Source organism: Aspergillus nidulans, chromosome IV, assembly GCF_000011425.1.
Source record: "Aspergillus nidulans FGSC A4 chromosome IV".
Classification (NCBI taxonomy): domain Eukaryota; kingdom Fungi; phylum Ascomycota; class Eurotiomycetes; order Eurotiales; family Aspergillaceae; genus Aspergillus; species Aspergillus nidulans.
Genome location: NC_066260.1, coordinates 1,681,376 through 1,707,101, shown reverse-complemented (window position 1 = coordinate 1,707,101; position 25,726 = coordinate 1,681,376). Strand labels below are relative to the sequence as shown.

At 50.0% G+C, this 25,726-nt stretch overlaps 7 protein-coding genes across 7 annotated transcripts, besides 1 other annotated feature; 3 read left to right on the top strand and 4 right to left on the bottom strand.

Moving 5' to 3' along the window:
- Positions 1–25,726: part of a sequence feature (contig 1.129 1..627835(1)) that runs on past both edges of the window.
- Positions 1,359–6,926, top strand: iml1 (GTPase-activating protein IML1; the record flags this gene model as incomplete). Its single annotated transcript, XM_675683.1, has 2 exons — positions 1,359–6,837; positions 6,910–6,926. 2 exons carry the CDS (start codon positions 1,359–1,361, stop codon positions 6,924–6,926), a joined length of 5,496 nt encoding a protein of 1,831 aa, XP_680775.1.
- ANIA_07505 (protein agdD) lies at positions 7,498–10,151 on the top strand (the record flags this gene model as incomplete). Its single annotated transcript, XM_675682.1, has 6 exons — positions 7,498–7,530; positions 7,598–7,712; positions 7,769–7,832; positions 7,889–8,556; positions 8,618–8,895; positions 8,967–10,151. The coding sequence occupies 6 exons, from the start codon at positions 7,498–7,500 to the stop codon at positions 10,149–10,151; spliced, it is 2,343 nt and encodes a 780-aa protein (XP_680774.1).
- On the bottom strand, positions 10,981–14,526 carry ANIA_07504 (uncharacterized protein; the record flags this gene model as incomplete). The annotated part of the gene is made up of 1 exon (XM_675681.2): positions 10,981–14,526. The coding sequence occupies one exon, from the start codon at positions 14,524–14,526 to the stop codon at positions 11,023–11,025; it is 3,504 nt and encodes a 1,167-aa protein (XP_680773.1). The 3' UTR covers positions 10,981–11,022.
- On the bottom strand, positions 15,380–17,888 carry ANIA_07503 (pre-rRNA-processing protein ESF1). The gene is made up of 2 exons (XM_675680.2): positions 17,726–17,888; positions 15,380–17,631 (listed from the first exon to the last, which is right to left on the bottom strand). Exons 1-2 carry the CDS (start codon positions 17,787–17,789, stop codon positions 15,524–15,526), a joined length of 2,172 nt encoding a protein of 723 aa, XP_680772.1. The 5' UTR covers positions 17,790–17,888; the 3' UTR covers positions 15,380–15,523.
- Positions 18,088–19,924, bottom strand: ANIA_07502 (uridine kinase family protein; the record flags this gene model as incomplete). The annotated part of the gene is made up of 8 exons (XM_050612005.1): positions 18,088–18,598; positions 18,656–18,887; positions 18,936–18,977; positions 19,040–19,175; positions 19,206–19,214; positions 19,304–19,328; positions 19,543–19,670; positions 19,748–19,924. The coding sequence occupies 8 exons, from the start codon at positions 19,922–19,924 to the stop codon at positions 18,115–18,117; spliced, it is 1,233 nt and encodes a 410-aa protein (XP_050467970.1). The 3' UTR covers positions 18,088–18,114.
- Positions 20,454–21,799, top strand: ANIA_07501 (uncharacterized protein; the record flags this gene model as incomplete). Its single annotated transcript, XM_050612004.1, has 4 exons — positions 20,454–20,569; positions 20,627–20,706; positions 20,883–21,075; positions 21,275–21,799. Exons 1-4 carry the CDS (start codon positions 20,552–20,554, stop codon positions 21,797–21,799), a joined length of 816 nt encoding a protein of 271 aa, XP_050467969.1. The 5' UTR covers positions 20,454–20,551.
- On the bottom strand, positions 23,083–25,695 carry ANIA_07500 (NADH-ubiquinone reductase (H(+)-translocating) ndeA; the record flags this gene model as incomplete). The annotated part of the gene is made up of 5 exons (XM_675677.2): positions 24,758–25,695; positions 24,358–24,698; positions 24,149–24,299; positions 23,362–24,093; positions 23,083–23,144 (listed from the first exon to the last, which is right to left on the bottom strand). Exons 1-5 carry the CDS (start codon positions 25,578–25,580, stop codon positions 23,083–23,085), a joined length of 2,109 nt encoding a protein of 702 aa, XP_680769.2. The 5' UTR covers positions 25,581–25,695.

The following is a 25,726-nucleotide window of genomic DNA, read 5'->3' as shown; positions in this document are numbered from 1 at the left end:
GCGCAACAAGTGGGTCGAGCTGGCCGGGAGTAACGTCCATTCGCCGGCGCTCGTTTCCGAGCAGGTCTCCTATGGGGCTATACAAGCTCCACGCACGCTACAGCTGACCATTCGCTGCTATGAATTTTATGGTCTGTCTTAATAGATAGTAGCAGCATCGTTATCAGTCAATCATTGACTGCACCAAGCCAAAACAGAATTGAGATCCATGAGAGTTTAGATGTATGACTATAGGCGGTGGACTGACCACTATGGATTATGATCCATCAGTGGCTTGGCATTCTCTTTCGGTTCGACATTTGCTGAAGACGCAAGGGACTCCGCAGCTCAAGTGGCTGGCGAAGCCCAACTATGCGTGACGAGATTGGAACTCCTGTCACCCTATTGGGTGGTGAAAGAGGACGGTTCATGATTTGAAAGTTCGTAGGGCCTGAGCAACCTCACTTGGTTCTCTGTTCTTCTTGAATGCTTGCAAGGCACTTCACTGCTCACGAGCCACCTCGCAACAAAGGAATGCTGGTCATTCATTACCAACTGAGGGAAGATCTTAGTTTCAAGCGTGTATTATTGCGCACAAATTTCTAGTGCTCATATATCGCTCTACTGGCATTGACTAGCGTTTACGCTTCCGATCTTGAGGCTCATCACGGTGATTGCTGACCAGGTAAATAACATGGGCAGCACTTGCAGATGACGTCGTGCTAAATGCAGTCGAACTCCAGCAAGTCTCAGCGTGTCTAGAGCTAGTTAAATCCGGAACAGCGAATTTACGTCAGAAGTTGTTGGAACTTGAGTCCCACAGAAACCAGGTAGGGTGTGTGCAAACTATGACCATACGCCATTAAAATTGAAAATGGGCTTCTGTCTGTAATCCATTTGCCCAGAAGCCTCATTACCTTTTCGTGCAGTGGATAGCACTATTTTTTACTAGTACTTCTTCTCAAACCACAACATACTGTTGATGCAAGCTACCTTAACCCGACCATACCTGAGCATTATGTCGGGGCATACTGCCCTTCAGTACCGCCTGCCCCTGGGGTTCGACCTCAATTAGTCAATATTTAGTAAGCTAGTTGTTTAGATAGGCAGGCCATTCCGGCCACCAATGAGAGAACCATCGATCTCTTCCCACACATTACGTAGATCACGTGCGATAAAGCCAACTGCTCTTCACGTGATGTGCCGATAAGGGACTGCAAGTGGAGGACTCCGGTGGACTTCCAACGTTCTCGGCCCAGTCCTTGAAGATTAATCCACAATAACACTAATTGATACTACGCCAGGAGATTCAGTGCTCCTGCGCCAGTGCCAGTGCCAATGCCATAACCCAAGCAATGCAATCCCGGGGAAGCTGAACCATGTCCATGCGGGGGTCCATGAGGCGCTCACACCTCCGACAGGTCAGCGCCGCCAGTCTGGACTCGGTCTCGTCTCGCTCTGTGGACACGGCACAGCATGACGCATTGCAGCTCAGTGACCATCCGTCTAGCTCAGACGGGAAGACCTATAAGTTTTCGTCGACGGGTCTAGATCGCAGGCAGTGCTCTCTTTGGGTTCATGACGAGACGTTCTCCAAGGAGGAGATTCTGTTTAACCAGGCTGCATTCGCGGACACAGGAGTGCGTGATGGGGATCTTATTGAGATTCTGTCGGCGAGGACAGTGGTGGACGGTCCATCGTCGGGACAGTCACAGTCGCATTCGTTTAATCTGGCTGTGAAGCCTGATATGAGGACGAGATCGATGCGCGATGTGCATGGCCATGGCCACTCTCATGTTGAGACGGCTTCGTCATCAAGGTCGCATGCCATGTCCAAGTTCAAGACACCCCTTCAGACCCGCTGCTTATTCATCGCGAAGCCGCTGCCGAATGAGATTAGGACGAAGCATCCGAAGCTAGAGTTGTCTGTTACGAGCAGTGTTGCGAACATCTTTGGCTTCAAGAATCGGAGCACGGTGTATATTTCGATCGTTGAACAGACACAATGCGCTGCGTCTCATGTGGATATCTCATTCCGCGACCAATTTCTTGTTCGGTCTGATATGTGGAGACTTGTCATGTCGGAATTAGCGGGTAAGATTGTCTACAAAGGGCAGAAGATTGTGTTTATGGGGAGCATCAAGGCGACTGTCAAGAATATCTTTATTCGGGGGAAGAAGGTTCTCTCGGGCTTCTTCTCGCCGCAGACTATCCCGGTGTTCCGGAGCGAGTCTGCGAAATATGTCTTGTTCATCCAAATGTCGAGAGAGATGTGGGATTTCGACTCGGAGGGGACGGGCGATATCCTATTTAGCAGGGTGATTAATGGGTTTTTGCCAGAGTTGTTCAAGCGGTGGGCGAACGCCGATGCGAGGCACTTGGTTACGATCGTGCTGTTTACTCGGGTCGAATATGATGCATCGATCACGGGGCTCCCATCAACACTTAACTCAGAAAACTTGAAGAATACATCTGAGCCCAACCATGCTCCCACTCGGGACTTTTATCGCGTTGTGGTCAACGATATGGCAAGTGGCCACTGGACAACGATTTTGGATGAACTGAAGAAGGATTTTAGGACGTTCCTACGAGATGTGTCGATATTGAAGGTACCAGAAGACCCAGTTGCGTCAACAAGTGCTAGCACTACTCCGAAGGCGACTATTGGAGGACGCCCTAGCACTGCCCTTCGCGGCAATATTCTGGAAGCAATTCACCTTGCGTCGTCTCATCTAGCGTTCGACCACATTGATCGTGACATGGTCCATACTGGAACATCCATCATTGTCATTACCCCGGGAAGTGGCGTCTTCGAAGTGTCGTACGAGTCTCTAGCCTCTACCACAGAAGCGCTCACAAATCGCGGAATCGCTATAGATCTGGTCTGCCTGAGCCCGATGCCACTCCACTCAGTGCCGTTGTTCAAATACCGCGAGCCAAACCGAGGAGGGAGATCCAGCTTCTCGTATGGCGGCGATATTCAAGGCGGAGGATATTCACCGGAGATGCGCCACCCCTTTGCAAGTCTGACTAACCGCACGCATTTCTCTCCGAAATCGACCTTCTCAAGCACGTCTCCTGCTAGCGGTCCCCGCGGGCCTTGGACACGCGCGAACGATTGGAGTTACGGTATCCCGCATTGGTTGGATATTTCCTACTGGAACCCAGAGACATATAGGGAGTCTCGACGAATTCTGAAGAAGGATCCAAATGCTCCCATCCCGTTTACTGTGACTAAAAAATCAAAGCTCTTTAAATCACGTGTGCGCATGTATGAGATCCAGATGGGAGGGGTCATGGAGAGTGAGCAGTCAAATATTTCCATACCGTATCTCCTAGAAGACCAGATTACGTCGAGGAGTCTGAACGTACCGCCTAAGACGTCGTTCCGGCGGAATTCCCATTTCAACCACCAACTGAGTGACAGTTTACGGCCAGGGTCTTTCCTAGGGAACATGACCAACCCGAAGGAGACAATTCTTTCCAGGTCGCGAAGCGCATCTGCGACTGCTGCTTGGATGGATAATTATGATGACAATGTTTTCCGGTCATTTTCTAAACGCAATCATCGCCGCAAACAAACCAAACCGAAACGCCCGAGTGAGCCTGAAGTTCAAGTGTCCACCACTCATGATCGGCTTTCTGCAAGATCGATCACGCACCTACGGGAACATGAAACCAAACCGAACGAATGGCCGCGGAAAGAAGCCGCTCCAAAGATCCCTGCCACCAAAGCCGTCTCGCCTAGGAAACCTGCCCTAAAAGCGCCTTCAAAAACCAAAGTGCCGCGGATTTCGAGGACAATCAGCTTTGCGCTTAGAGGGCTAGGAGTAGCTCCGCCGAGAGCTCAGGCAAGCACAGAAGTGAATGTAGAACATGCCACCGGACTGCCGAGCTCCAATACGAAGAGGAGTGCAGGATCGCTTCGAGAATCGAAGAGCATAGAGTCTTTGAGTGCAGCATCGGACTCGACCTCCACGGCAACGGTTGTTGAAGCATCACCCATGCCGAGCACACCACCAAGGCAACGCAAGAGTCCCACAATTACGCCTTCGCGACCTATATCAATCAGAGTCCCGCTGAAGACGCCGATCGAAGACTCAGACCAGCCAACGCGCTCTGTAGCAGAGTCCTTTGGGACTAATGGCGCCGACCTGCCTATAACTGAGAAGGCTAGCCTCGAGCACCAGACTAGAAAGTCGATTCCAAGATTTGAACTGACTACCAGTCCTGGATTGCGAGAGTCGTCTGCTAAGAACTTACAGAGCAGGCTGCTCGCGCCATGGGTTCGTTCAATTAACCCCTGTAACACCCCTCGAGAGGTCTCGCGGGATACGAGCTGGTTTGGACGCTGGCAGCATGCCTATCCACGGCCGCCCCATGTTGCGGTTGTCAAGTGGAAAAGTTTAAAGTCGCCTGCTGTATTGCCACTGACTACGGAGGAGTTTCCTACGGCAAGCGAGCTGGCTTCTGATTATCTGCAAACACCGTACCGAGTATTTCCGAACGACGACGCTGAGGGTATTGAGGCACCCAAAACCACCGGTCTGCTGATGCGAGAAATGATTTCGCTGCGTCTTTCCCACGGCTTCCAGATTGTCGTTGGGAACAACGTTGTCGAAGCGTCTGGGCGATACGCACTCAGATCGCCAAACGTTTTTGATACGCAGACGCTCGAAATGGACGGGGCAACTGTTTTCCTGTCGAAAGGACATTCTATTCACCGTCTTGTCTGCACTGGGGGCAATGAGATTGAGGTTACCCGGTTTGTGCATAGAAGTTTGTCAGACTTGGTCTCTGAGAAGAAAAACGGGTTGGACATTGTATATTCGCTGGCGATGCGGACGATCATGAGTCGCGAGTACGACATAAAGCACATCAATCTACGTTCATCAGCTGAAGAATACAACTGGAACTATGCAGACAACTATATTGCCGGCCACCGGGACTATTTGTTCAACCCAGCACAGCAGCTTCATTTCTGGCGCGTGCGGTTCGTCCTGATCCCGGTCCGTCTGCATGTACATGCTCGACGCCACATGCAACCTATCAATGAGGACAACGAGGAGGAAATCCATCTGCTTGGTATTAATCAACTCACACTTATCTGGCAGCGACATAAGTACGTGCCTCCTGAGGAAAAGAGGATTGAGACCAGCAGCAAGAGTAGGGACCAGAACCCGCTGAATATCTTATATCAAACGAGAAATCCGTCAGAAGTGGTTGCGGCAGAGTTAAATCTTCTCGCGGATCCGGGGCTGGAGAGCTCCCCGGCACAGTTATTGCCAGAGTCGGAACTATTGGAAAGGTCTAGTATTAGCTTGTCATCGCTGGCTCAGATTGTCCAAAGTGACAAGGGAGTGAGGATGATGGACCGCAGATGGCATTGGAGGCTGCATTATAACTGTTTTATTGGCTCCGAGTTTACGACCTGGCTATGTCAGAACTTCCGAGACATTGAAACTCGCGAAGAAGCCGTCGAATTTGGAAACAAGTTGTTGGAGCTTAACCTCTTCCAGCACGTGGAACAACGGCATAAATTCAGAGATGGTAACTACTTTTACCAGATCTCGAGCGAGTATCGTGTTGCCCGTCCAGAGTCGAGGAACAGTTGGTTTCCCCAGATTAGACCAGACAAGTCAATTCCGTCGACACCCGCGACGGCAGATAACTGGAAAGATTCCCCATTGAGTGCACACTCACGATCTGCGAGCGTTGACCAAAATGCTCCTCAAACACCGACCACGCCATCAAGGTCGAAGAGCAAAGCGTCAGTTATGCTCTCGAAGACATTGAAGTATGATGTCGACCCTCGCAAGCGCTCGAACCGGCCAGAGGTGATTGATCTTCACTACGACCGGCTGCATAACCCTGACAACTGTTTCCATATTGAATTAAGCTGGATGAATACTACTCCTAAGCTTATCGAGGATACCGTTCAGTCATGGGCCGCGACAGCTGAGAAGTTCGGGCTCAAGCTCGTCCAAGTGCCTATTGCCGAGGCCAGTGCCATTGATCAGACACAGCCATTCCGCCAGCCATATAGGGTCAAGCTCAAAGTGCCCCCTCCCAAAGGTCCCAGCTCGACGATTTTCAACGCAGCTTCATTCTCGCAGCAAGACGCACCAGACCCGCATTATTTCCAGAAGCTCATCCTAAAGAAGTTTGACTTTGTCCTTGATTTCGAAGCCCGCTCAGCCTTCCCTCCAGATGTGGAAGTCGGCTACTCCTGGGGAAGACCCGACTACCGCTACTCCCAATACATCCATCAATCAGGCACTCTCCTCGTTCAAATCACAGACGAAGGCGACTTCCTCGTCCTCGCAAACCGCCTCGTCAGCACCCGCACCGTCCCCTTCACCGGCACGCGCGACCGCGACCACCGCGCCCGCGCAGGCTATGACCCCATGGGTACGATCGAACGTGATCGTCTCTCCCCGCGACTTTCCCCCCTGGTACGCCCAATCCATGACATCGCCGGCCCCGCAAGCCCAATGGCACACTCCTCCCTAGACTCGGCTAGCCTCTACCGCGCCCCCGAGCACGTCCTGCACGGGTTCGAGGAGTTCTGCAACGACCCCGTTAGACTAGGGCAGCTATACAGCGAGTCTTTCGTCTATCCGGTTTCCGCGAAAGCGGCGCCTACCACGGCGTCTTGTGTTGACTCGTCTATCCCGTCGCTCGAGTTGCCGGCGCCGGTTATCGGGCATCATATTTCGCCACCGCCGGGAACGCCGGTGAGACCCGAGACGAGGACTCGCGCTGCGAGCACGAGTGCTAATGGCAGTCTGCCACTTATTGACCCAAGGAGTCGGCAGCGTGAGGAGAGTTCGGTTGCGAGGGGGAGCCCGAGGAGTGGTGGGTTAAGACCGTTGAATTTGAGTGGGGCGTGACCACTACATATCATTTACTATAATATTCACTTCTCAGCCTCGATTATGTTGTAACTATAGCTATATTATGATTGAGATATGACATTTCAGAACACTTTGGAATAATCTGAATGCTTTTACCCGAGCCAGCCGGCTTTTTTCCCGGCAGGATTTAGTCAAATCCGCCTTGTTTACTCTTCAGCATCACCCCACTTACCTCCATCCTCTGCTTTCTCCAACTCTCAAACATTCTACCATGCAACGTCCCACGCCGAACCGTGATTCGTGGATATACAGAAACGGGTAATTTGCTTCAATCATGTTGGTTTCACAACCAATAGTTCTCATCCCCGAACACCTGCCCCTCATCAGCACTTCAACTCGGTTCCCGCGCTCTGCGCAGCGAGTCAGGAATCAGCCCAGATTATAATGGAGCAGAAACTTGGGATCCAGCAGACAACCTGGCATGTGGACCAGGAGAGCTCTAATGCAAGACGGAGTCTTGCCCTTTGCGGATGAGGGAATGCTTGGGGTAGATATACCCCCCGCGGTCCCTCCGCTGCTGTTCTGGCTCTAATACTTTTCTCTTCTGAATTCCGTCTGTTGCAGGTTGTCGTCTGAGTATAACCTATAATCGGCCTTCAAGATGAAGTTCACGGAGGGCATGTGGCTCCTGCGGGTAAGATTCTCGTTGCTGTTATAGAGGTGCATGGAGCAAGCTAACATTTGGGTGTTATACCATATAGGAGGGCATCCGGATCGATTGGATGAGCAACGTCGAGCGATTGAATGTGGATAAGGACACTGTGAATCTGCTGCTCAATAAGTTCCAGCGACACCGTGGAGATACGCTTAATTCATGTGGGTTTTTCGTTCTCGCTTTGGTGAGACATACTTAGCTGACCTTTCCTTGATAGCTACTGTCTCCGCACGAGTTACTTCTCCCTTAGAGGGTATTATTGGTGTTAAGCTTGTCCATTGGTATGCTATTCCGTACTGCTGGTCTTGCCTCCCACCCATTTATTGTTGTTCTATAGGGCCGGCGGCCTAGACAACGGACCACATTACGAACTCAACACCTCCGCGGGCCATACCGAGATCACGCACGAGAAGGGCAAAAATTTAAAGTATACCAGCGGACGATTGGAATTGGACATCAACATAGCTCCCAACGAACTAGCCTTCACCTTCACCACTGGCGCAGATGGCCAGGACAAGAGAAAGAAACTTACAGGCCACTCCTTCCGCTCAATCGGATACGTCGGCGATTCCACAACCCCGAAGTCCCAGCTTAGTGACGGTATCTTCTACGAGCGACAAGGGTACACCCTTGCGGAACTTGATCTGAGCGTTGGCGAAAAGCTCTATGGTCTAGGCGAACGATTTGGTCCTTTCGTGAAAAACGGCCAGAGCGTGAATATATGGAACGAGGACGGCGGAACATCTTCTGAGCTCGCGTACAAGAATATTCCGTTTTATATCAGCTCGAACGGGTATGGAGTCTTTGTCAATCATCCTGGCAAGGTCAGTCTTGAGTTGCAGTCTGAGCGCACAACGAGGGTGAACGTTTCGGTTGAGGGGGAGGAGCTAGAGTATTTTGTTATTGAAGGGAAGAACCCGAAGGAAATCTTGAAGCGGTGGACCGACCTTACAGGAAAGCCGGCGCTCGTCCCCGCGTGGAGTTATGGGTTATGGCTTACCACAAGTATATCTATTCCCCTGCCTATCTTATCATGTCCTTAACTTATGACCGTGAATGTGGTTAGGCTTCACAACAAACTACTCCGAGCGAACCGTCACCGGCTTCCTAGACGGCTTCAAGGACCGGAATCTGCCGCTCAGCGTCTTTCATTTTGACTGCTTCTGGATGAAGTCCTACCAATGGTGCGACTTCGAGTTTGACGCCGATATGTTCCCCGATGCGGCCGGGTACCTAGCGCGTTTGAAAGAGCGCGGTCTGAAACTCAGTATCTGGATTAATCCGTATGTCGGACAGGCGTCGCCGCTGTTTGAGATTGGAAAGAGGGAGGGGTATTTTATTAAGGTATCTGCCATCACTGCCCACAGCTGGCTCTTGTAATCAGGATAGACGCTGATTACAGACGGTTGGTATAGCGCATCGACGGCTCAGTCTGGCAATGGGATCTTTGGCAAGCTGGAATGGCTGTCGTTGACTTCACAAACCCGGCCGCATGTTCCTGGTACACCGGTCACCTGAAGCGCCTAATGGATCTCGGAATTGATACCTTCAAAACCGACTTCGCAGAGCGCATTCCATTCAAGAACATCACGTACCACGATGGCTCTGATCCCGCCCGCATGCACAACTACTATGCACTTCTATACAACAAAGTCGTCTATGAGACCATGACGTCCATCTCCGGCAAATCCAACAGCCTTCTCTTCGCACGGTCTACCTCCGTCGGTGGGCAGAAATACCCCGTTCATTGGGGTGGAGACTGCGAATCCACTTACGAAGCCATGGCCGAGTCCCTTCGTGGTGGGCTTTCTCTGGGACTAGCGGGGTATATATTCTGGGCATCGGATATCGGTGGGTTTGAGGGGACGCCCCCGCCAGCGCTATATAAGCGGTGGGTACAGTTCGGGCTTTTGTCTTCCCACTCACGTCTCCACGGTAGCTCATCATTTCGTGTTCCCTGGATTTATGGGGAAGACTGCTCGGATGTGCTGCGGGACTGCGTGAAGCGCAAAATCAGCTTGACGCCATATCTCCTTGCTGAAGCGTTGAACGGACATAGATCCGGAACACCGCTAATGAGGCCCATGTTCATGGAATTCCCGGAAGATCTGAACACGTACCCGCTTGACACGCAGTATATGTTTGGCTCGAATTTACTGGTTGCGCCAGTGTTTTCGGACGAGGGAATCGTTACGTTTTATGTTCCAAGAACGCCGGAGGAGGAAGGAAGAAAGCAGTGGATCTCCTGGTTCGACCACGGCAAGAAATACGAAGGTGGACGGTGGTATACAGAGACACACGGTTTCGATACCCTGCCAATCCTCATTCGTCCTGGCTCTGTGACGCCCATTAACTACAAGCTTGAGAAGCCGGAGGGAAATCCGTTGGATGGGCTGGAGATCTTGGTGAATGGATCTATCGATAAGGAGGTGGAAATTGAGATTGTGGATCCCGAGACAACGCATAAGGTTTTGAAGGTTATGACTGTTTCGGAGAGAGAGACAGAGAACGGAGTTGAAGTGATTGCAAGACTTGATGGGGTTGATGGTAATGAGAACAGCGTGAAAGTAAATTGGGTTGGGCATGGAGTAACTAAGTGAACAGGGTAGATAGGTCGTATGAGTCAAAGCTCTTCCAAGTTCGTGGCTTTGTGCCCTAGTTGCTTTGTTTACTTCAAGGTAGAAACCATTTAACCAAAGCCTAGCAATAGGGGCGAGGCGGAAAAAAAAAATGCTTTATAAGAATATAAGAGTCACCATCCAAGTAATTGACATTTTGTGACCCTCTGGTTTTACCAGCGATAGTGACCGCTGCAGGTTATGGCCCTACTTCCTAGCCCTAAGCCGAGCTGTCTCAGAACCGAAAGTGTCTGTCAGCCCTCAGTTTCGCGAACAGCAGGAGCGGGGTTCAGGGCTAGTTAACACCCCGGCTGGCATCCTCGAGTTAACTCGGCTATGGTAATTTTTGAGCCGCTTGCCAAATTTCAGGTCCTCCATACAGACTGGGCTTGCAATAGGCCTCTCAAACGTTTGCGGCCAGAAGCGGTGCCCAACAGCTCTAGGCATATTTAAGGAGATACAGAAAGTGGAAATTAAATCTCTCAATAGTTGAAGAAATGGTTTTCGACTTATCAGGTATTCAGAGTAAGTACAATAAATGCTGCAGCATTTAATGCCGTTAACGTATCGTGTCATACAGAAGCTATGACGGAATAAAGCCAAGAGACTCAACACATGGGTATCATAATCAAAACAAAAAGAGAACAGAGACCGCAAAGGCAGGTCCAACTGGCCGAAGTCGATTATGGTCAAGTGAAAAATGCCGCAAGGTCCGTGATTAAATGGTTTAAGTTATGAATTAGAAGTTCCAAATGGAAGACGTGAGTTGTTGGGATATGGGCCTACCAAGCTTCCTCGACGTCGAGGAGCCACTTTCGAACCCCCTCTCTTAGAGTGTTATCCACCCCAATCATCACACGTTTGCGCTCTCTATCCGCCAGATTAGGCTCTCCATCATCCTCACGGCAATCTCGGCGGTCACGCTGCGGACTACTTCTTCCAGTGCTCCCAGGACTAGCCGGCGACACTCGGTCCGCGGGGCTTCAAGAGAGGGAACTTCGTCGCGGGTGGCCGTATACTCAGCGGGTCTGTCGTTCTCTTTCCGAGATCGCGATGGAGATGACGCCCGAGTAGGTGCTAAAGAGGACGGGCCGCTCTGAGCTAGCACACGTTCGAGAGCGTCGACCAGGGTCCCGTCCAGATCCATAACCGGTTCCTCTACAAAGCGCTCCTCCACTTCACCGGCATTGTACCCATCGAAGCGTGGTCTCGGAGAGGGCGTTGCCGAGGCCATGGAAGAAGAGAAGTAGCCGCTAAGCTGTGAAGTAGACATTGAGCAGCCTGGTACTTGGCGAGGAGTGCCCGGAGTAGACATCCCAGATGACGACATCGGTGATCTCACAGAGCCGCCGCCAATTGCTCGGCGCTTAAGACGCAGCCGCTTGACGCTAAAGGTCCGCACATCTGCAATCAGAGTTGTGGCAACATCTACCCACTTCTCTGATCCATCAGTATCCGCTGCTACCGCGTTGCTTGGAGTGGGCTCGGACTGCATGGCTCGCCTGATCTCTGACTCTAGGCTCGAGTAAGGTCGCACCCCTTGAAGAACAAAGTCATCATGGAAGTTTTTCAACCATCCAGCGACGTTGAGAGTCGGCCCATCGACATCTTTCGTCTGATAATGGAATCCTGAACCACTGCTATGAGTAGATCCAAGAGCATCAAGGCTTGTTATCGACGTGCGAGTCTTTTTCGGGGAAGCCATGGTCGATTCACCCGACGAAGACAGAGAGACAAACCCAGGCAATGGGAGCTCAACATCTACTATTCCATCCTCTTCCCGGACGGCTAGTTTGAGCGAAGTTTCTCTAGGGTTGTCAGTTGTGGAAGAAGATAGGTCCGGCGCATCTTCTTCGAATTTACGTTGGGCGTTTGGAGGTTGCGGAATAGAAATAGTCGCGCTAGTAGCGATCTGGTGAGTTTCTTCGTTGGAAGCCTCTTCAACCATTTGTTGGAGCGTCGTAGGGTTCCGTTTCGGGACATTAAGGACCGAGGTGGAACGTCGACGGTGCTCAAGTGGCTGGCCAGCAGTACCGTAATCAGTCGACGACTCCTGACGAGAGCTCCAGAGACCGCTAAAGAGACTACCCCAACGACCTCCAGTAGTAGGAACGCTACTATTGGCACTGTTCGTTGAGCTTTCGCTTCTTTGCAGGCTCTTCAACAGAGTCTCAGACGCCAAGCTGTCCACCCCTTCCCCGCAAGTCTGGTCAGATGGTTCCCGTCCCTGAGAAGCAAAATGAGGGACGGGAACTGCGCCACCAGGGTTTGCTGTTGATATCGTCGCTGTGCTGGTGTTCTTGTTGCGCGCATCCTTCGGATGCATTGGGATCCCGATTGTTCTGACTGAGCGAGCGTCTGAGCCTCTGCGATATATGCTAAAATCATGCTCGGCGTCATCCGTTGATCGATGAGCGGTTTCGTTAGATGAAGCACTAACAGAACGATTATGATCTCTATCGGCGAGATTCAAGCGCTGTGCACGTGAACGCCGCTCTATGGCTCGGCGAAGAGGCTCCTGCCGCAGGACAGGCACGCTGGGCGGACTTTGAGAGACAGCACGAGTTGAAGCGGAGGTACCGGGTCGGAGTGGAGAAGGCAGTGGTTCGAAACGCTGTTTTGGTGGGAGAAATGCCGAAAGAAGAAAGATGAGTCTCCGAGCAGTCATCTTGTCAGGGGAAACGATTACCGTCCGATACGGAAGGGCAGGCTCCGCATCTTGTTGTGCTTTTTGCTGTAGATAGTGCCGCCGCCGGTACCAGTCGGGACCTAAGGCATTCAACCATTCCGTATGATTCCCCAGAAATGCGGTAATTAGAACAAGGAAGAAAAAGCTATGATCTTTATCTCCAAGACTGCGCACAATAGAACGACCTTCCTCGCGCCATACACCCCAGCGGCTTTGCCCCGTTATAACTTTGGGGATTTGCAGTGCAGTACTGATGCGGCGGGCACTGCGAGAAGCTTCCTGTTTCAGTCTTGAGTTGAGCGCTAAGACATTCGCCGGTAGATGAAGGAATGTCTGGTTTGTTCGTTGCATATTTGGGGGTTTTGCAGGCTTCGGGTGTATTCCTGAAGAATCCGCTCTCTTCAACAGAAAAAGTATCTCCTTTCGAGATAATCTTTCGAGGTGTGATAGTGTACGGTTGATGACGTCCCAATGATCAACCAGCATGTCTATCCGTTCGTCCAGACTAGCAGGCGCAGACGCAAGGTTTTCATCAAAGAATCCACCACGCCAGCGGTAATCAGAGTCTAAAGAGCAGGACATGCCGGGTTTCGGTGAATCTTGACCCTGAGTACTAAACCGGGAAACAGGGCGTGCTGTATTCCGGGACAACACCGGAATCCGGATTGTGATGGCAACTGCGTACATTGGGGTTTTCTTCTCTTTGATTTTCTTGCGCTTCGTCACATCGGGAAAGGGATAACCGGTCTCAGGAAGAGATTCTTGGATTAAAGACGTACCAAGATCACGTCCTTCAGACGCGGTGCCTGCCTCAGGCAAGTTGACACTGAACATCCTTGTCAGGAGAATCGTGACCTTTGAACGTGGCTTATAATCCGTACGACCAGTACTGGCAAACCCCCCTGTAGTGTACGACCGAGTGAAAGAATTCCGGGTCCCGGGTGACGCATTCCCCGTGGGAATCGCATCATCATCACCTGAGATGATATGCATCTTTGTAGAAGATCCTCGGTAGCTAAATGCACTGCTACCAAATATGCAATTTAGAAGCCCTGCATCGTTCATATCCGTCGGTTGGCGCGAATGTGCAGGCTCCTGAAGACCTCCAGCAGGGGCCATTGTCGAGCTACGGCCACGGGCACGGACAAATGCACTAGACGACGTCGGTGACGCTCTGCGTATGTCAGCCGCCGTTGCAAGCGGGCTCTGATCTATCAATGATGATTGAGTCAGATGACCTCGCCGCCCGCGAGAAAGAGACGACATGGTGCGAGCATGCCTGTGACCGGGATTTTCAAACGCCTGAGAATCGATTCCAGGTCCGGGGGGGCCCGGTTCTGCTGCTTCGGCCTTAGTATCAAGAAGGATGCATGGCTCCCTATCACCGAGAGAGTTCTGGGCAATGACAACCCGAAAGTCCTTCTGAGGGTCCAACTCTACACCCCCGCGATCATCGTAGGCACCGGCTGCGGAGACATTGGGAGAATTGAAAGCGGTCTGGAGAGGAAAGGCGTGGGTATTCGAGCGTCGAAGCACACTCGCATCGGGAAATAAAAGGCCGGACGTATGTTCTTCTTCGGTAACCGATTCAAGCTGAGGGGCAGGCCTGGAAGAATATGCCGACGGGTTCAAAGTCGACGCCGCAGTATTCAGAAGTCGGCCCAGCATTATGACAGTTCCGACGCAGCTCTAGATCTAATACAAGACAAGGCCAAGACAGATATAAAAGGAGGGACAAAAAATGAAACGAAACAGACAAATTGAGATCAGCACACGGCGCCCTCAAAGACGAGTAGACAGAACGTCCCAGTGGTCAAAAGCACACCCACGGATCGAATCCAGATCACCACAGCCAGACTAAACTGAGCCGTAGTTCCCCATCACTCAATCTACCGAAGAAAGACCATTCTCGAGGATCCGCCGACCCGAGGGTTATGTATCGGATCTAGTCGACGCCGCCGTCTAATTACCGGGGTTGTAACGAAGAGCCGGACCTCGTAGGGCTAAAGTAACAACAGCAGAAGGAAATTGGAGACACCACCACACTATGGACCGCGTGGTAAGCTAAAGAGAAGAGTATAGGAAGAAGAGGGCTGTAGTGGAGGAGGGATAGGAACGGAAAGTGGTTGGGTCTTCGGGTTGGTGAAGACGCCGAAAGGGCGGTGAGCGGATGCCACCTAAAGGTCCTCTATCAAAGGATGGACCTGCAGCCTCCATCAAGGTCAGAAGATGATTTCAGCACACATCACTCTTCTCGGTGAGCTTACTGACACCGATTGGTAGAGCAACGACCTATGATACTGTGCGATCGGATGCAAATGTCCGGGTACGTCGCACAGCCAACCCTGATACTGCATGTACGGACATGGATGCGGCGGGATAGCAGCTGCCAGAATCCAAATTTATCATTGCAGCTATACTGTCATTACATCATATATTGGTTTTCAGGCGGGTTATGAACGAAAGGAGAACAGGGCAGGAAAGGGAAAAGAAGAAGCAAATCTAGAGCTCGAGCCATTTCTCTACAGTAGGCAAGCATAGTTCTAAAAACAGCAAGTAACGGTAGTAAAACGAGTCATTCGAATGGTATATGCCCAAATTCCATAGCCGCCTTTGACGCGCCATAGAGAGTAGTGATCCCATACAAGCACAACAAGCAGGTCAATCAAGCTTTCGTCTTCCGTTTCACCTTTTCCACTAATTTCTTAAGATCATCCGTGCCATCTTCAGCAGAAGCGCTCTTCTTAGACCGCTGCTTCTGCTTCTTCCCATTCCGGCTCTCGTCCTCCTCGTCTCCACCCTCATCGCGGTCACGACGTCGTTTACGACCCTCCTCGAGTAGGGCCTTCATACCTGACGTCGGCTTGAACCGAGGGTTGGTAGGATCGATTGCAAATTCGTGGTTTTGGAAAAGACGCGAGAATCGTGGATCACCGACGTCCATTTCGAAGTTGTCGGGAACTGGAGCTGCCTCTCCCTTTTGCTTGCCCTTGCCCTTCTTCTTGCGAGCCTGCTTCTCAGCCTTGACAATCTCGTTCATATCAAAGTGCCGCATTCCAGACTTGGCATCGTCGTCATCCATCATCAACAATTCTAGTTCGGCCCGTTTGGCTGCGGCGGCAGCCTCCTCTGCAGCGCGCTCCGTCCGCTTCCTGCGTTTTTCTTCCTTCCGACGAGCAGCAGTAGCCGCCTTATCAGAAGGATCAAGGAAAAATGGATCGTTGAAGCCCAGGTCCTCGTCTTCTTGCTGTTTCTCTTCACCAGCAGCGTCCTTGTTGTCATCATCAGCGGCATCATCGCCTTTGTTACCCTTGATCTTTTCCTTTCGGCGCTTCTTCCTTTCGCGCTCTTTACGCAAATATTTCTCGATGGTAGTCTCTTCCGGCTCGTTCTCGAAAACTGTGTCGCGATCAGGTTCACCTGCCAAACCAGACGTAAATGTAACTTCCATTTCACCAACAGGGCCATCGGACTTAGAGGCTGAAGCCGGCTCCTCACTCAAACCGAGAAGCGCTCGCATGCGTTTTCTTTCTTCCTCCTTCTGGGACGTTTTGGAACCTTCACCCTTTATGCCGTCAATAATGTCAACCCCCCCCTCCTCTTCATCATCAGAGCTGTCACTAGCAAGATAAGCCTTCAGGTCGTTCTCATCAATGTCCTTTCGACTGCCTCGGAACGCCCGAGCCTGTGCTTCCTTGCGCGATTTATCGTCCGCATCCCAAGTTAGCTTGACCTTGCTGTGTTGAAGAGCGTCTGTGACAAATTCGTTCGGCTGGTATCCATCCGGAATCCGCTCACACTCGTCTCGCGGCTGGTCATCTGAAAAGTCTGTGTCATCAGGCACGAATCGGAGGTCAAAGAAGTTTGCACTCGACAGATACTCCGCGCCATCAACGTTATCGTAGACATGCTTCGCGACCTCCTTCGACGAGAATGTCAGGATAGCATAATAGTAGCGTAGTCGCTCCAACTGATATTTCCGGAGTTGCGTGGTGTTGAACTCCTCGCCCTGATCCTCCTTCAAGATCGAATTCTTGATCTTCTCCTCCTCCTCTTCAGAATCAAGCTCTTCGTCCTCATCTTCCTCCTCGTCATCGTTAACCTCGTCTTGCGTAGCAAAAATCTCCCTCGGAGGCCCCTCCGTCTCCTCCCTCTCCATCCGCTCCTTTCCAAACTCACTCGGATAAACAGCAACCTTCGTGACTTTCCCGCCGGTTGGCGTGAAGCTCGAGAATACAGCCATCAAGTCTTCTGCCCGAATGTTATCCCAGTCCAGATTGACCACGGCAATGCGATTCGTCACCTCCCCAACAGGCACATCCTCCCGCTGCTTGTCGGGGAAATCTAACTCCTCGCCCCCCAGAGCGTCTTCGTCTGTTTCTTCTTCCTCATCTTCATCCTCGCTCGACTCATCCTCCGAAGACGACGACTCTGAGAAGCCCCCATCGCGCGCTGGATCATACCCCGCCGCCTTGGTATCAGCTTTCTTCAATTCTTTCAAGACCTCCTCGTCGTCATCGACGCTGACGTTATCGTCTTCTCCATCATCTTCTTCCTCTCCCTCATCGTCGCCCAGCCGATAAAATCGTTCCAGATGCTTTTTTGTATCATCGCGCGCTAATTTTCGGCCGTATCGATCAACAGCAGCATTTCTCGAGAATTCTTTGTCGTGCAGGATATGCGCGAATCGTTTATCAAGTTTCACGTGGGTGTGTCGTTTGCTGGGGAGGCGGTAGCGAGGGTCTGTTTGAATATTTGCGAATCGAGGATCGGCTATGATGAGAATTGTCAGTTAGTATGCATCCTACTTCGGGGCTTTCCTTTTCTTCAAATTAATGCAGTTGCATAAGGAGCTTGCTGTACGTACTGATGACTGGACCGGCGGCTCGTTTTCCTCTGCTGCCGTCTTTGCTTTTTTTGCGGTCTGACATTGTTACGTTGCGCAGATTTGTTGATTAGAACTCGTAGGGATGAATAAAGCGCAACCGCGAGGTATCCAAGAAATCAATGATGGGTTGTATTGAATTGCAAATATTGTTCTTGAAGGGAAAAAGTTTTGAGACTTCATATTTTCGGCGGGCGGAACCACAAGAAACTTCGGCGTCGGATATGGTCCGTGCGTTCCGCTCCGGGCATCAATCAGCACAAAGTATGAGACTCACCATGGATTGATTAGTAGAAAAAAATTTACTTTGGTCACTAAATGTATCGCATTTACAAGCATTATATGTATTTTGCTATTCGTTCATGTGCAGCTTAGCATCCAAAGTATCTGTGCTCCATCCACCGAGGTTCGCTCTCCTCTTCAATACGTCCAACAATGAGCTTGACATGCGGGTAAACGGCGGCCAATCGCTTGACGCCTGACTGAACAGCTGCGCAAGTCACAAAAATGATTCTGTCTTCCGGCACACCATGGTCAATCAACACACGCACTGCCATCAAAGCTGCACCTCCACTCGACATCTGGGAATCAAGAAGCATGACATTCGAATGCTGTTCGATACCTGGGGGCAACTTAAGGTAATGTAGTTGGGGCTCCTCTTTGGTCTCATTAGTCCGAATGAGCACGCGCCCAGTGACACAGTCGGGAATCGTCCGTTTGAGAGCGGTCTCTAGACATGAGCCTCCTCGCAGAATAGCAACCGCTGATACGATGCCTTCCTGCTTCAACCCACTGTACATGTTATGTTGAGGGGTTTCAACCTCTTTGGGTGCGTACGAAGTATAATCTAAAGCCCTATACCTGCTGTCAGCCATACCGTGCGAATGGCTCGAGTCGGATATTAGGATGTACTTTTCAATCAGCAAAGCAGCCAACCTGTCGAAATAGAACACGAAGTCGACTTGCTCCGTCTCCGGATTCTGGAGGATAGTATTCATCCCAATGGACTGAGGCGTTTGCGGCATCATGATAACATTCTGTGATAACTGTTCTTCGAATGTAATGCGCCGGAGCTCTTGGAGGGTTGCACTGTGCCTCTCGGACTTTTCTTCGAGCATGCGTTGAATATGTTGTACAACCATGCCTTGCTCGTTAGACTAGCAGTAAGAAGATTGGTTGAGGGGGCTGTTACCAATCGCGGTTTTATTTTCGATACCTCGAGGAATGATAATATCTATAATATTGTTTAGCATAGATACCCATTTAAATTGGATAAATGAAGAAACTCATGCTTACCTGAGACCGATCTTTGAGGCTCAACAAACTTTTTGTACGAAGGCTTCACATAGTTGAACCATTGCTTGATAATTCCATCAATATCTCGACCTCTTTCTTTGACATCACGCAGGACTATTTGGCTGCCGTCAGAAAGCTACCGGTCGTTAATCACCGGGTTACTTACCTCTACGGCCTAAACAGACGTCCATATCGGCTTCTACGAAGATCTTGAAATACAAGTAAGCTCCGCGACAATCTCCCTAATGATAACGGGGAGCATACTTTGACGTCTAGAAGCTCCACAATCCTGGGATCATGGAATGCAAGGATCCCTTCTAAAATCAAGACATGGGGAGAATAGAGGGGGGTGGTATGGGCTTGACGTTGGTGTTCGACGAACGAATAAACAGGTATGTCTACCTTTTTTCTTTCAGGTAGGCAAAGAACGTCAGTTCCAGGAAAAGTAGCAGGGATTATCGACGACTGGTGCAGCACGAGTCAAAAGATTATGGCTACTATACCCTTGTTTGAGATCTCTAAGACACTGCACTAAGACGTCGAAATCAATCGAGTCTGGGCTGTCGAAATCAAACTCGTTGCGATGTGCCTTGGCATGCTGCTCCGGGTTCAAGCTCTTGTAGAATGAATCCTGCAACGCGTTAGACCTCATAAATCAGATAGCTATATTGGGGCCCATTTCTAGTAAGAGAAGCTTGTTCATGATACCATTACAAGGATGACAACCCAGGGTAAGTCCAGTGACTTCACAATTTCCATTGCCACAGACGTTTTGCCAGAGCCGGAACTGCCAGCAATTCCGATAATGCTCAAATCCGCCCATGGCGGAGAGTAGCGCTTGTCCGACTTAGTGGCAGCAGAATACACCGGCGAGATCGACTCCATGTTGCCTACTGTACCTGGGCAATCTGAAAATCACACACAAGATGAAAAAATCAGGATCAAGTAGGCAACAAGGGTCGACCCAGGAAGAGTTGGTTCGATAAGACTGCAGTCGCAGAGATCCATTTGTCGCTCGGCAGTGCGATGAGGCTAAAACATTTTAAGCGGTATATCCTCCCAATGAGGCTTAGCGTAATCACTTGTTCTTCAGCAGCTTTACTCAGACTCTCCTAGTAGTAGAACTATTACTGCATCTGAAACACCAATCTCACTTCTGAATCCTCTTAAAGCGTTCATACGTACGGTCACTGGGCTGTATTTTACCATAGTTGCAGGCACATGCCATGCTGAGGACACCAGTTGGTCTCGATGCATCAGCATGCAAGAGACGCTTGCGCCAATCAGGATTAGTGCTGGGGCGAAGCCTTCGCTTGCTGCTGGCGCCCACGTGACTAGATCATTTCATCTTTCCTCTTCCCTCTTATTCCGTCTGCTCTTTTTCTTCTTCTCTTTTTCTCTTCAGCACCCTCATGGCTCCCGTCTGCGAAGCTTTCCATCTTCACAGGCGGCCTATGATTCAGTACCAGGGCACTTGACAGTTCCAGCAAGCACATTCTCCATCTCACAATCATGTCTGCTACCAATTACGTATGCCTCTCGGCGTTTGGTGCATCCGTGTTTGCCGCTTTTTAACACGGGCTGCAGGTGTCTCCCACGTCTTCAACATCAACGCCAACATGGCACCACTTCGAGCGCAAAGTCGACGAAGTTAAGCCGTCCAAGACGTACGTTCCCTTCCCTCCAATATTCGTCCCTTACATGATGCGTTTATATTCAAGTTGGGAATCTCTCTGAAAAAAATATACTTGAGGAGAACATATAACTTGTGTTTCTGATACATTTCTGCCCATGCTTCGTTCAGCTGGAGTTGGTTCTTTGTCCATCTGCTGACGTTTTCAAGTGATATGAACAGATTGGTTATGGACTACCTAGTCACAAATGGCTACCCAGCTGCAGCGCAGAAATTTGCGCTCGAAGCCAATATTGAGCCAGTGGACGTCGAATCAATCCGGGAGCGGGTTGAAATTCGGACGGCCATCTACTCCGGGAACATCCAGGCTGCAATTGAAAAAATCAACGAACTCAATCCTCAGGTAAGAAATACATTCACTCTGCACCCTCATCACACCTTTCCTGTTATGATTAGACCAAGTTTCATGCACCACTCAGAACACCCTCCTGGGTTTTGTTGATAAACAAACATCTTCAGTCCTCAGTATGACTACAACCTCAACATGATCATAGCTCATTGTCATTACTTCGTCTGCGACATGTGCTAACTACTTAATGCAGATTCTAGATGAAAACCCGTCGCTGCATTTTTCGCTACTTCGTTTGCAGCTTGTGGAGTTGATACGCTCCTGCTCGGTTAACCCTGATGGAGACATCACCCCAGCTCTTGAGTTTGCTACTTCCCAGCTCGCACCCAGGGCACCAACAAACCCCCAGTTCCTTGAAGACCTTGAGAAGACGCTTGCGCTTCTCATATACCCCAAGGAGAACCTAACACCATCTCTAGCTCCACTTCTCCATTCCGATTTACGTAGGGACATTTATGCTAAGGTCAACGCAGCTATCCTGCAAGACCAAGGTGCTCGTACAGAAGCTCTTTTGTGCGACTTCGCCAGGTTGTACGCTTGGGCGGAGCAAAAGGCCCGAGAGGCTAAGAAGGATATCCCTGACAAGCTGGATCTTGGGCTTGGGGAATCCAACAATAGTAATTCTACCCTGGACAACACGGCGAATGCCCCCCAGCTTGGCGCCTCTAACGATACTGTAATGACCAACAACGGAGACGTTGATTCGATGATCTCATGACCGGCTGGACCTGTCTTGAGTTATACCATGTTTATCTTGCGACCTGATCAACTGCTTCTTTATGTTTAGCCTCGGCGTTGGGAGGCGTCGTTGCTGTCAGTGATTCCTGTCAATCAGTTATCCAGAGCATATCATGGAATCGTTGAGAGTACCTATCTTGTCTCTGTTGCTACGATTCGGTAACGACTAGCCGACAAACATATCTTCGTACCCATAACCATTTTACATCAGTGTCCTAACGCATCCTACATATGCTAATTAGCTGCACCATTCACGTACCGTCGTTTAAACCTTTTAGTAAAGTAGCTTTCTATATTTTGCTAAGTGGTTTTGTAGTGCGGTGCGTCTGAATCCTTCAAGTACTTCCAGCATAACATTGAAGCTATTCCCAACGATGCTAGGATTCTGCATGACCCTTTTGCGTCAATTAAAGCCTAAAACCTTACCAGCATGAATTAACAAGAATCTTCAATAAGTGCTTCTAAACAGTACCCTAGAAGCGTGTACATGCTTATACAGACCATTATAATAGCTGCTTTTCCTCTAGATATTGTTCTTGAATCCAGCCCTTCATCCAATCCCAGATAGTCTTGATTGGGGGGAACTGGCAAGAACGGGCTCATGGTACAGGATGGATCCCACATGCAGTAAGATTATACAGAACGGTAACCCGCTTGGCCGGGTGCCTATAATGAATCAGTTAAAGTTAGATAGCTTATCGCCATATTAGGGTAATTATAGATCTAAATTAAGAGGCCCAACCCAATTGCGATAACTTTCTATAAGGATATATATCCATTTTTTCTTGGCTCTAGGAGAGGTATAAGAAGATCATTATGCCACAAGCGCTTGGAATCTTGCTTTGGTTCGGGCACTTCAGGAGGCTCGTGTGTGGTAGGGACCATGGCTAAAACATGCAGCACCGCCAAAAGGTCTCCAAAACATCAGTTTCATCACTAGAAAGACGGTGACTAGAGGCCCACCCGTACTAGCAAAATCACCGGGGCCAACCACAGTCCATACCAACAAAGGAATAAAGATAGGATAGTTGATAATATTCATTGACAGGTGAAGAAAATGCTGTCATGTACAACTAAGTCATAAACTGTATGAAAACATGCTGGTCCTTATACGCCAGCAAATGCGCATGGCTGTTTAAGTGCGTCTATGACAACTCGCTGGGGATATACTTATTCTACCACGTCCACGATTTAGAGCTTATTGGGAACGGACATAATGGTTCTTACAATAAGAAACAGGTTTACTATCAAGAAAGGCCATAACTAATATGAACTCTGACAAAGTCTATGACTGATAGCTGATTGCATTCCCATACTACAGTACACTATATATCTCCAAGTAGATTAGCTCTAGCTACCCAAACGAACACGCTAAAACAGTATTCGGCTCAATAAGCCCCTCAAGGTATATACGTGAAAGGCGCTGGAAATGGAGATGATCCATTACCAGACATTGGGAGGTTTAAAAGCTCATAAGATCTGTAGTTAAAAACCACGTTAGTTGATTCTAACCCGGAATGTAGCAAAGGAATTGGAACATACCTCTTCCGAAAAGCGCTCTCTTAGCCCAGTCCATGGCCAGCATGACCCGCGTCCGCAGACTAACACTCTCGGCAAAGTAAACACTACGCCAGAGATACATAGCCAGGACGCCACCGCCGAAGTTCAAACCACCAAAGTCAAAGATGGCGGCGTTGCTAATGTACGCCAAGCTTCCGAGATGTTTGTAATTAAAGGCCTTATAGACAGCTTCGTCAAGGTCACCGTAGTCGATTTGGTTGGCTTGCATGCCGGGCATGGCAGCTGCGATCTTAGTGAGTTTGCGGCCGAGGTATTGGCCCTGTTGGTTTGCGCGTTGGGCGGTGGCGGGGAGAGAGGTGAGTTTCGTGTCAATTTGGTGGAGAAGTTCGGAGAGTTCTTCAAAGTCAAGGGTGCCTGAATGGTCTTTGTCATATTGTTCGAAGAGCCTGTCTAGGCGGCGGAGGTGGTTGGAGGCTTGAGGGAAGCGCTTCTTGACACGGGCGGCGACATCGCGCCACTCGCGGAAGGTAAGGTGCACTTTCTGTGGGTCTTTGCCTTTTTCCCAGGCAATGGTGCGAAGGAAGGAGACGATGTGGTCGGCGACCTTGTTTTGAACTGTGGCACAATCACCTATGGCGTATACATCGCCCAGAGGAGCTCCGATGAGGCGGAGGTGTGAGTCTGTTTCTAGGGCGTGCTTGTTGTTTTGGGCCTCGAGCTTGTCTGACAGTCTTGAACAGAAATCACTGCGTCCTGGTATGCTGGTTAGCAGATTATGGTATACGAAGCGCCAGCACAGTCTGCATACCCACGCCGGTAGACCATAGACAGAACCCCATAGGAATCTCTTTTGTTACCGTCTTTCCGTCTTCTAGTTGGGTAAAAACGACTTTATCTTCACGGACTTCCTTAACCCTAGCGTTTGTCAAAACATCAACGTCATCACGCGCGAAGCGAGACTACTTCCGTAAGCTCCTGCCCATAGTTAAATAACCATTGATTGAGACCAAGGCTTACCTCTGCGAATTTTGAGAGAGCTTCATCGTATGTGTTTAAAATGTGACTGCGGCTCTGAATAATATGCACAGAAATCTCGTTTCTTAATATCTTCGGAAACGAATAGAGCAGATCCTCGTTCAGAAGGTCAAAGAGTTCAGAAGCAAATTCGACACCAGTTGGCCCACCACCGCAGACAACAAAGGACAGCAGGCGTTTCCGCTCCTCGTCAGTAGTGGTTGGTAAGCATGCGAGTTCCATGTTATCCAGTACTTGGTTTTTTATACGGCGGGCATCATCAATAGATTTCAGGAAATGGCAGTGCTCAAGGCCTTTTACACCATGGGGATTCGTAACGCAACCTGGATGAAGATGTGGTTCAGCACAAAGCGTAACTGGGCATCAGAATACTAATGCTTACCGACGCCAATCACAAGCTTGTCGTACGGGAGGTAGAATTGTTCCTTCTCCCCTTTGTGGTTTATCTGAGTAATCTCGACCAGTTTCTCCGAGAAGTCGACATCGACTGCCTCACCCTTGAGGAAGTGCCCATGGACTCGCTGAACGATACGGCGGACTGGCTCAACAAGCGACCTCAACCCAAGCGTTCCAACAGTCGCCGAAGGTAGCATAGGCGTGAACAGGAAATAATTCGTCGGAGACACCACGGTGACATGGTAATCACCAGGGTTAAGCTCCTTGAGCAGCGCGATACTACCCCAGCCCGTACCTAAAATAACAAGCCGCGGCTTATCCTTCTGTGCCTGCATTGCCTCGGAATCATCATCACCAATAAGCACTTCTGCAATTGGCAAGTTTTTCGGACCTCCGCGACGAGGATTGAGCGCTAACTCCGAGACTGGGATATCCTCAGCGCTTGAGGACTCGCGGTATGTAGTCGCATCGTAAATAAAGAATGCTATCACGGCCGCACTGCTCATGATAATGAAGAAGCCGCAGTATGCAAAAGTCTTGACGACTATATTCTTAATTCGGAACCTCCGGGCAAATCCATGCTCCTTTAATGTTGCAGTGGAATTGTGTCGAAGTGAATATCGAGGTTCGAAGAAGGCACGAGACGCAAGGCATTGAGGGATGGGTTTGCGATGATTGTAATTGGCTAACTGTATAGAAGCAACTCTTGATGATATAGGGGAGTTAGAACTGTAAAGCCGTCTCGAAAGCAGTCCAATTCTTCTCAGCGCGATGGTGTCCGCACGACTCGCGAGGAGCGTAGCGCTCATGGCTACCGCAGGATGTAGCGAGGGGAAGACGTGGCCCGGCAGGTCGTGACGGTCGACGTAAAATAATAGAGATAAGACTGACGTTTAGTGAGTAAAGAGTGAAGGAAGAGTATAGGTAGTGAGGGATGAGCTGTCAAAGGTTCTTG

Bases quoted from the DNA above. Each gene is read 5' to 3' on its own strand.
- ANIA_07503 (XM_675680.2), bottom strand. From the start codon at position 17,789: ATGTCAGACCGCAAAAAAAGCAAAGACGGCAGCAGAGGAAAACGAGCC. The intron at 17,632-17,725 runs GTACGTACAGCA...TTCTCATCATAG, and splicing joins AGCCGCCGGTCCAGTCATCA to CCGATCCTCGATTCGCAAAT.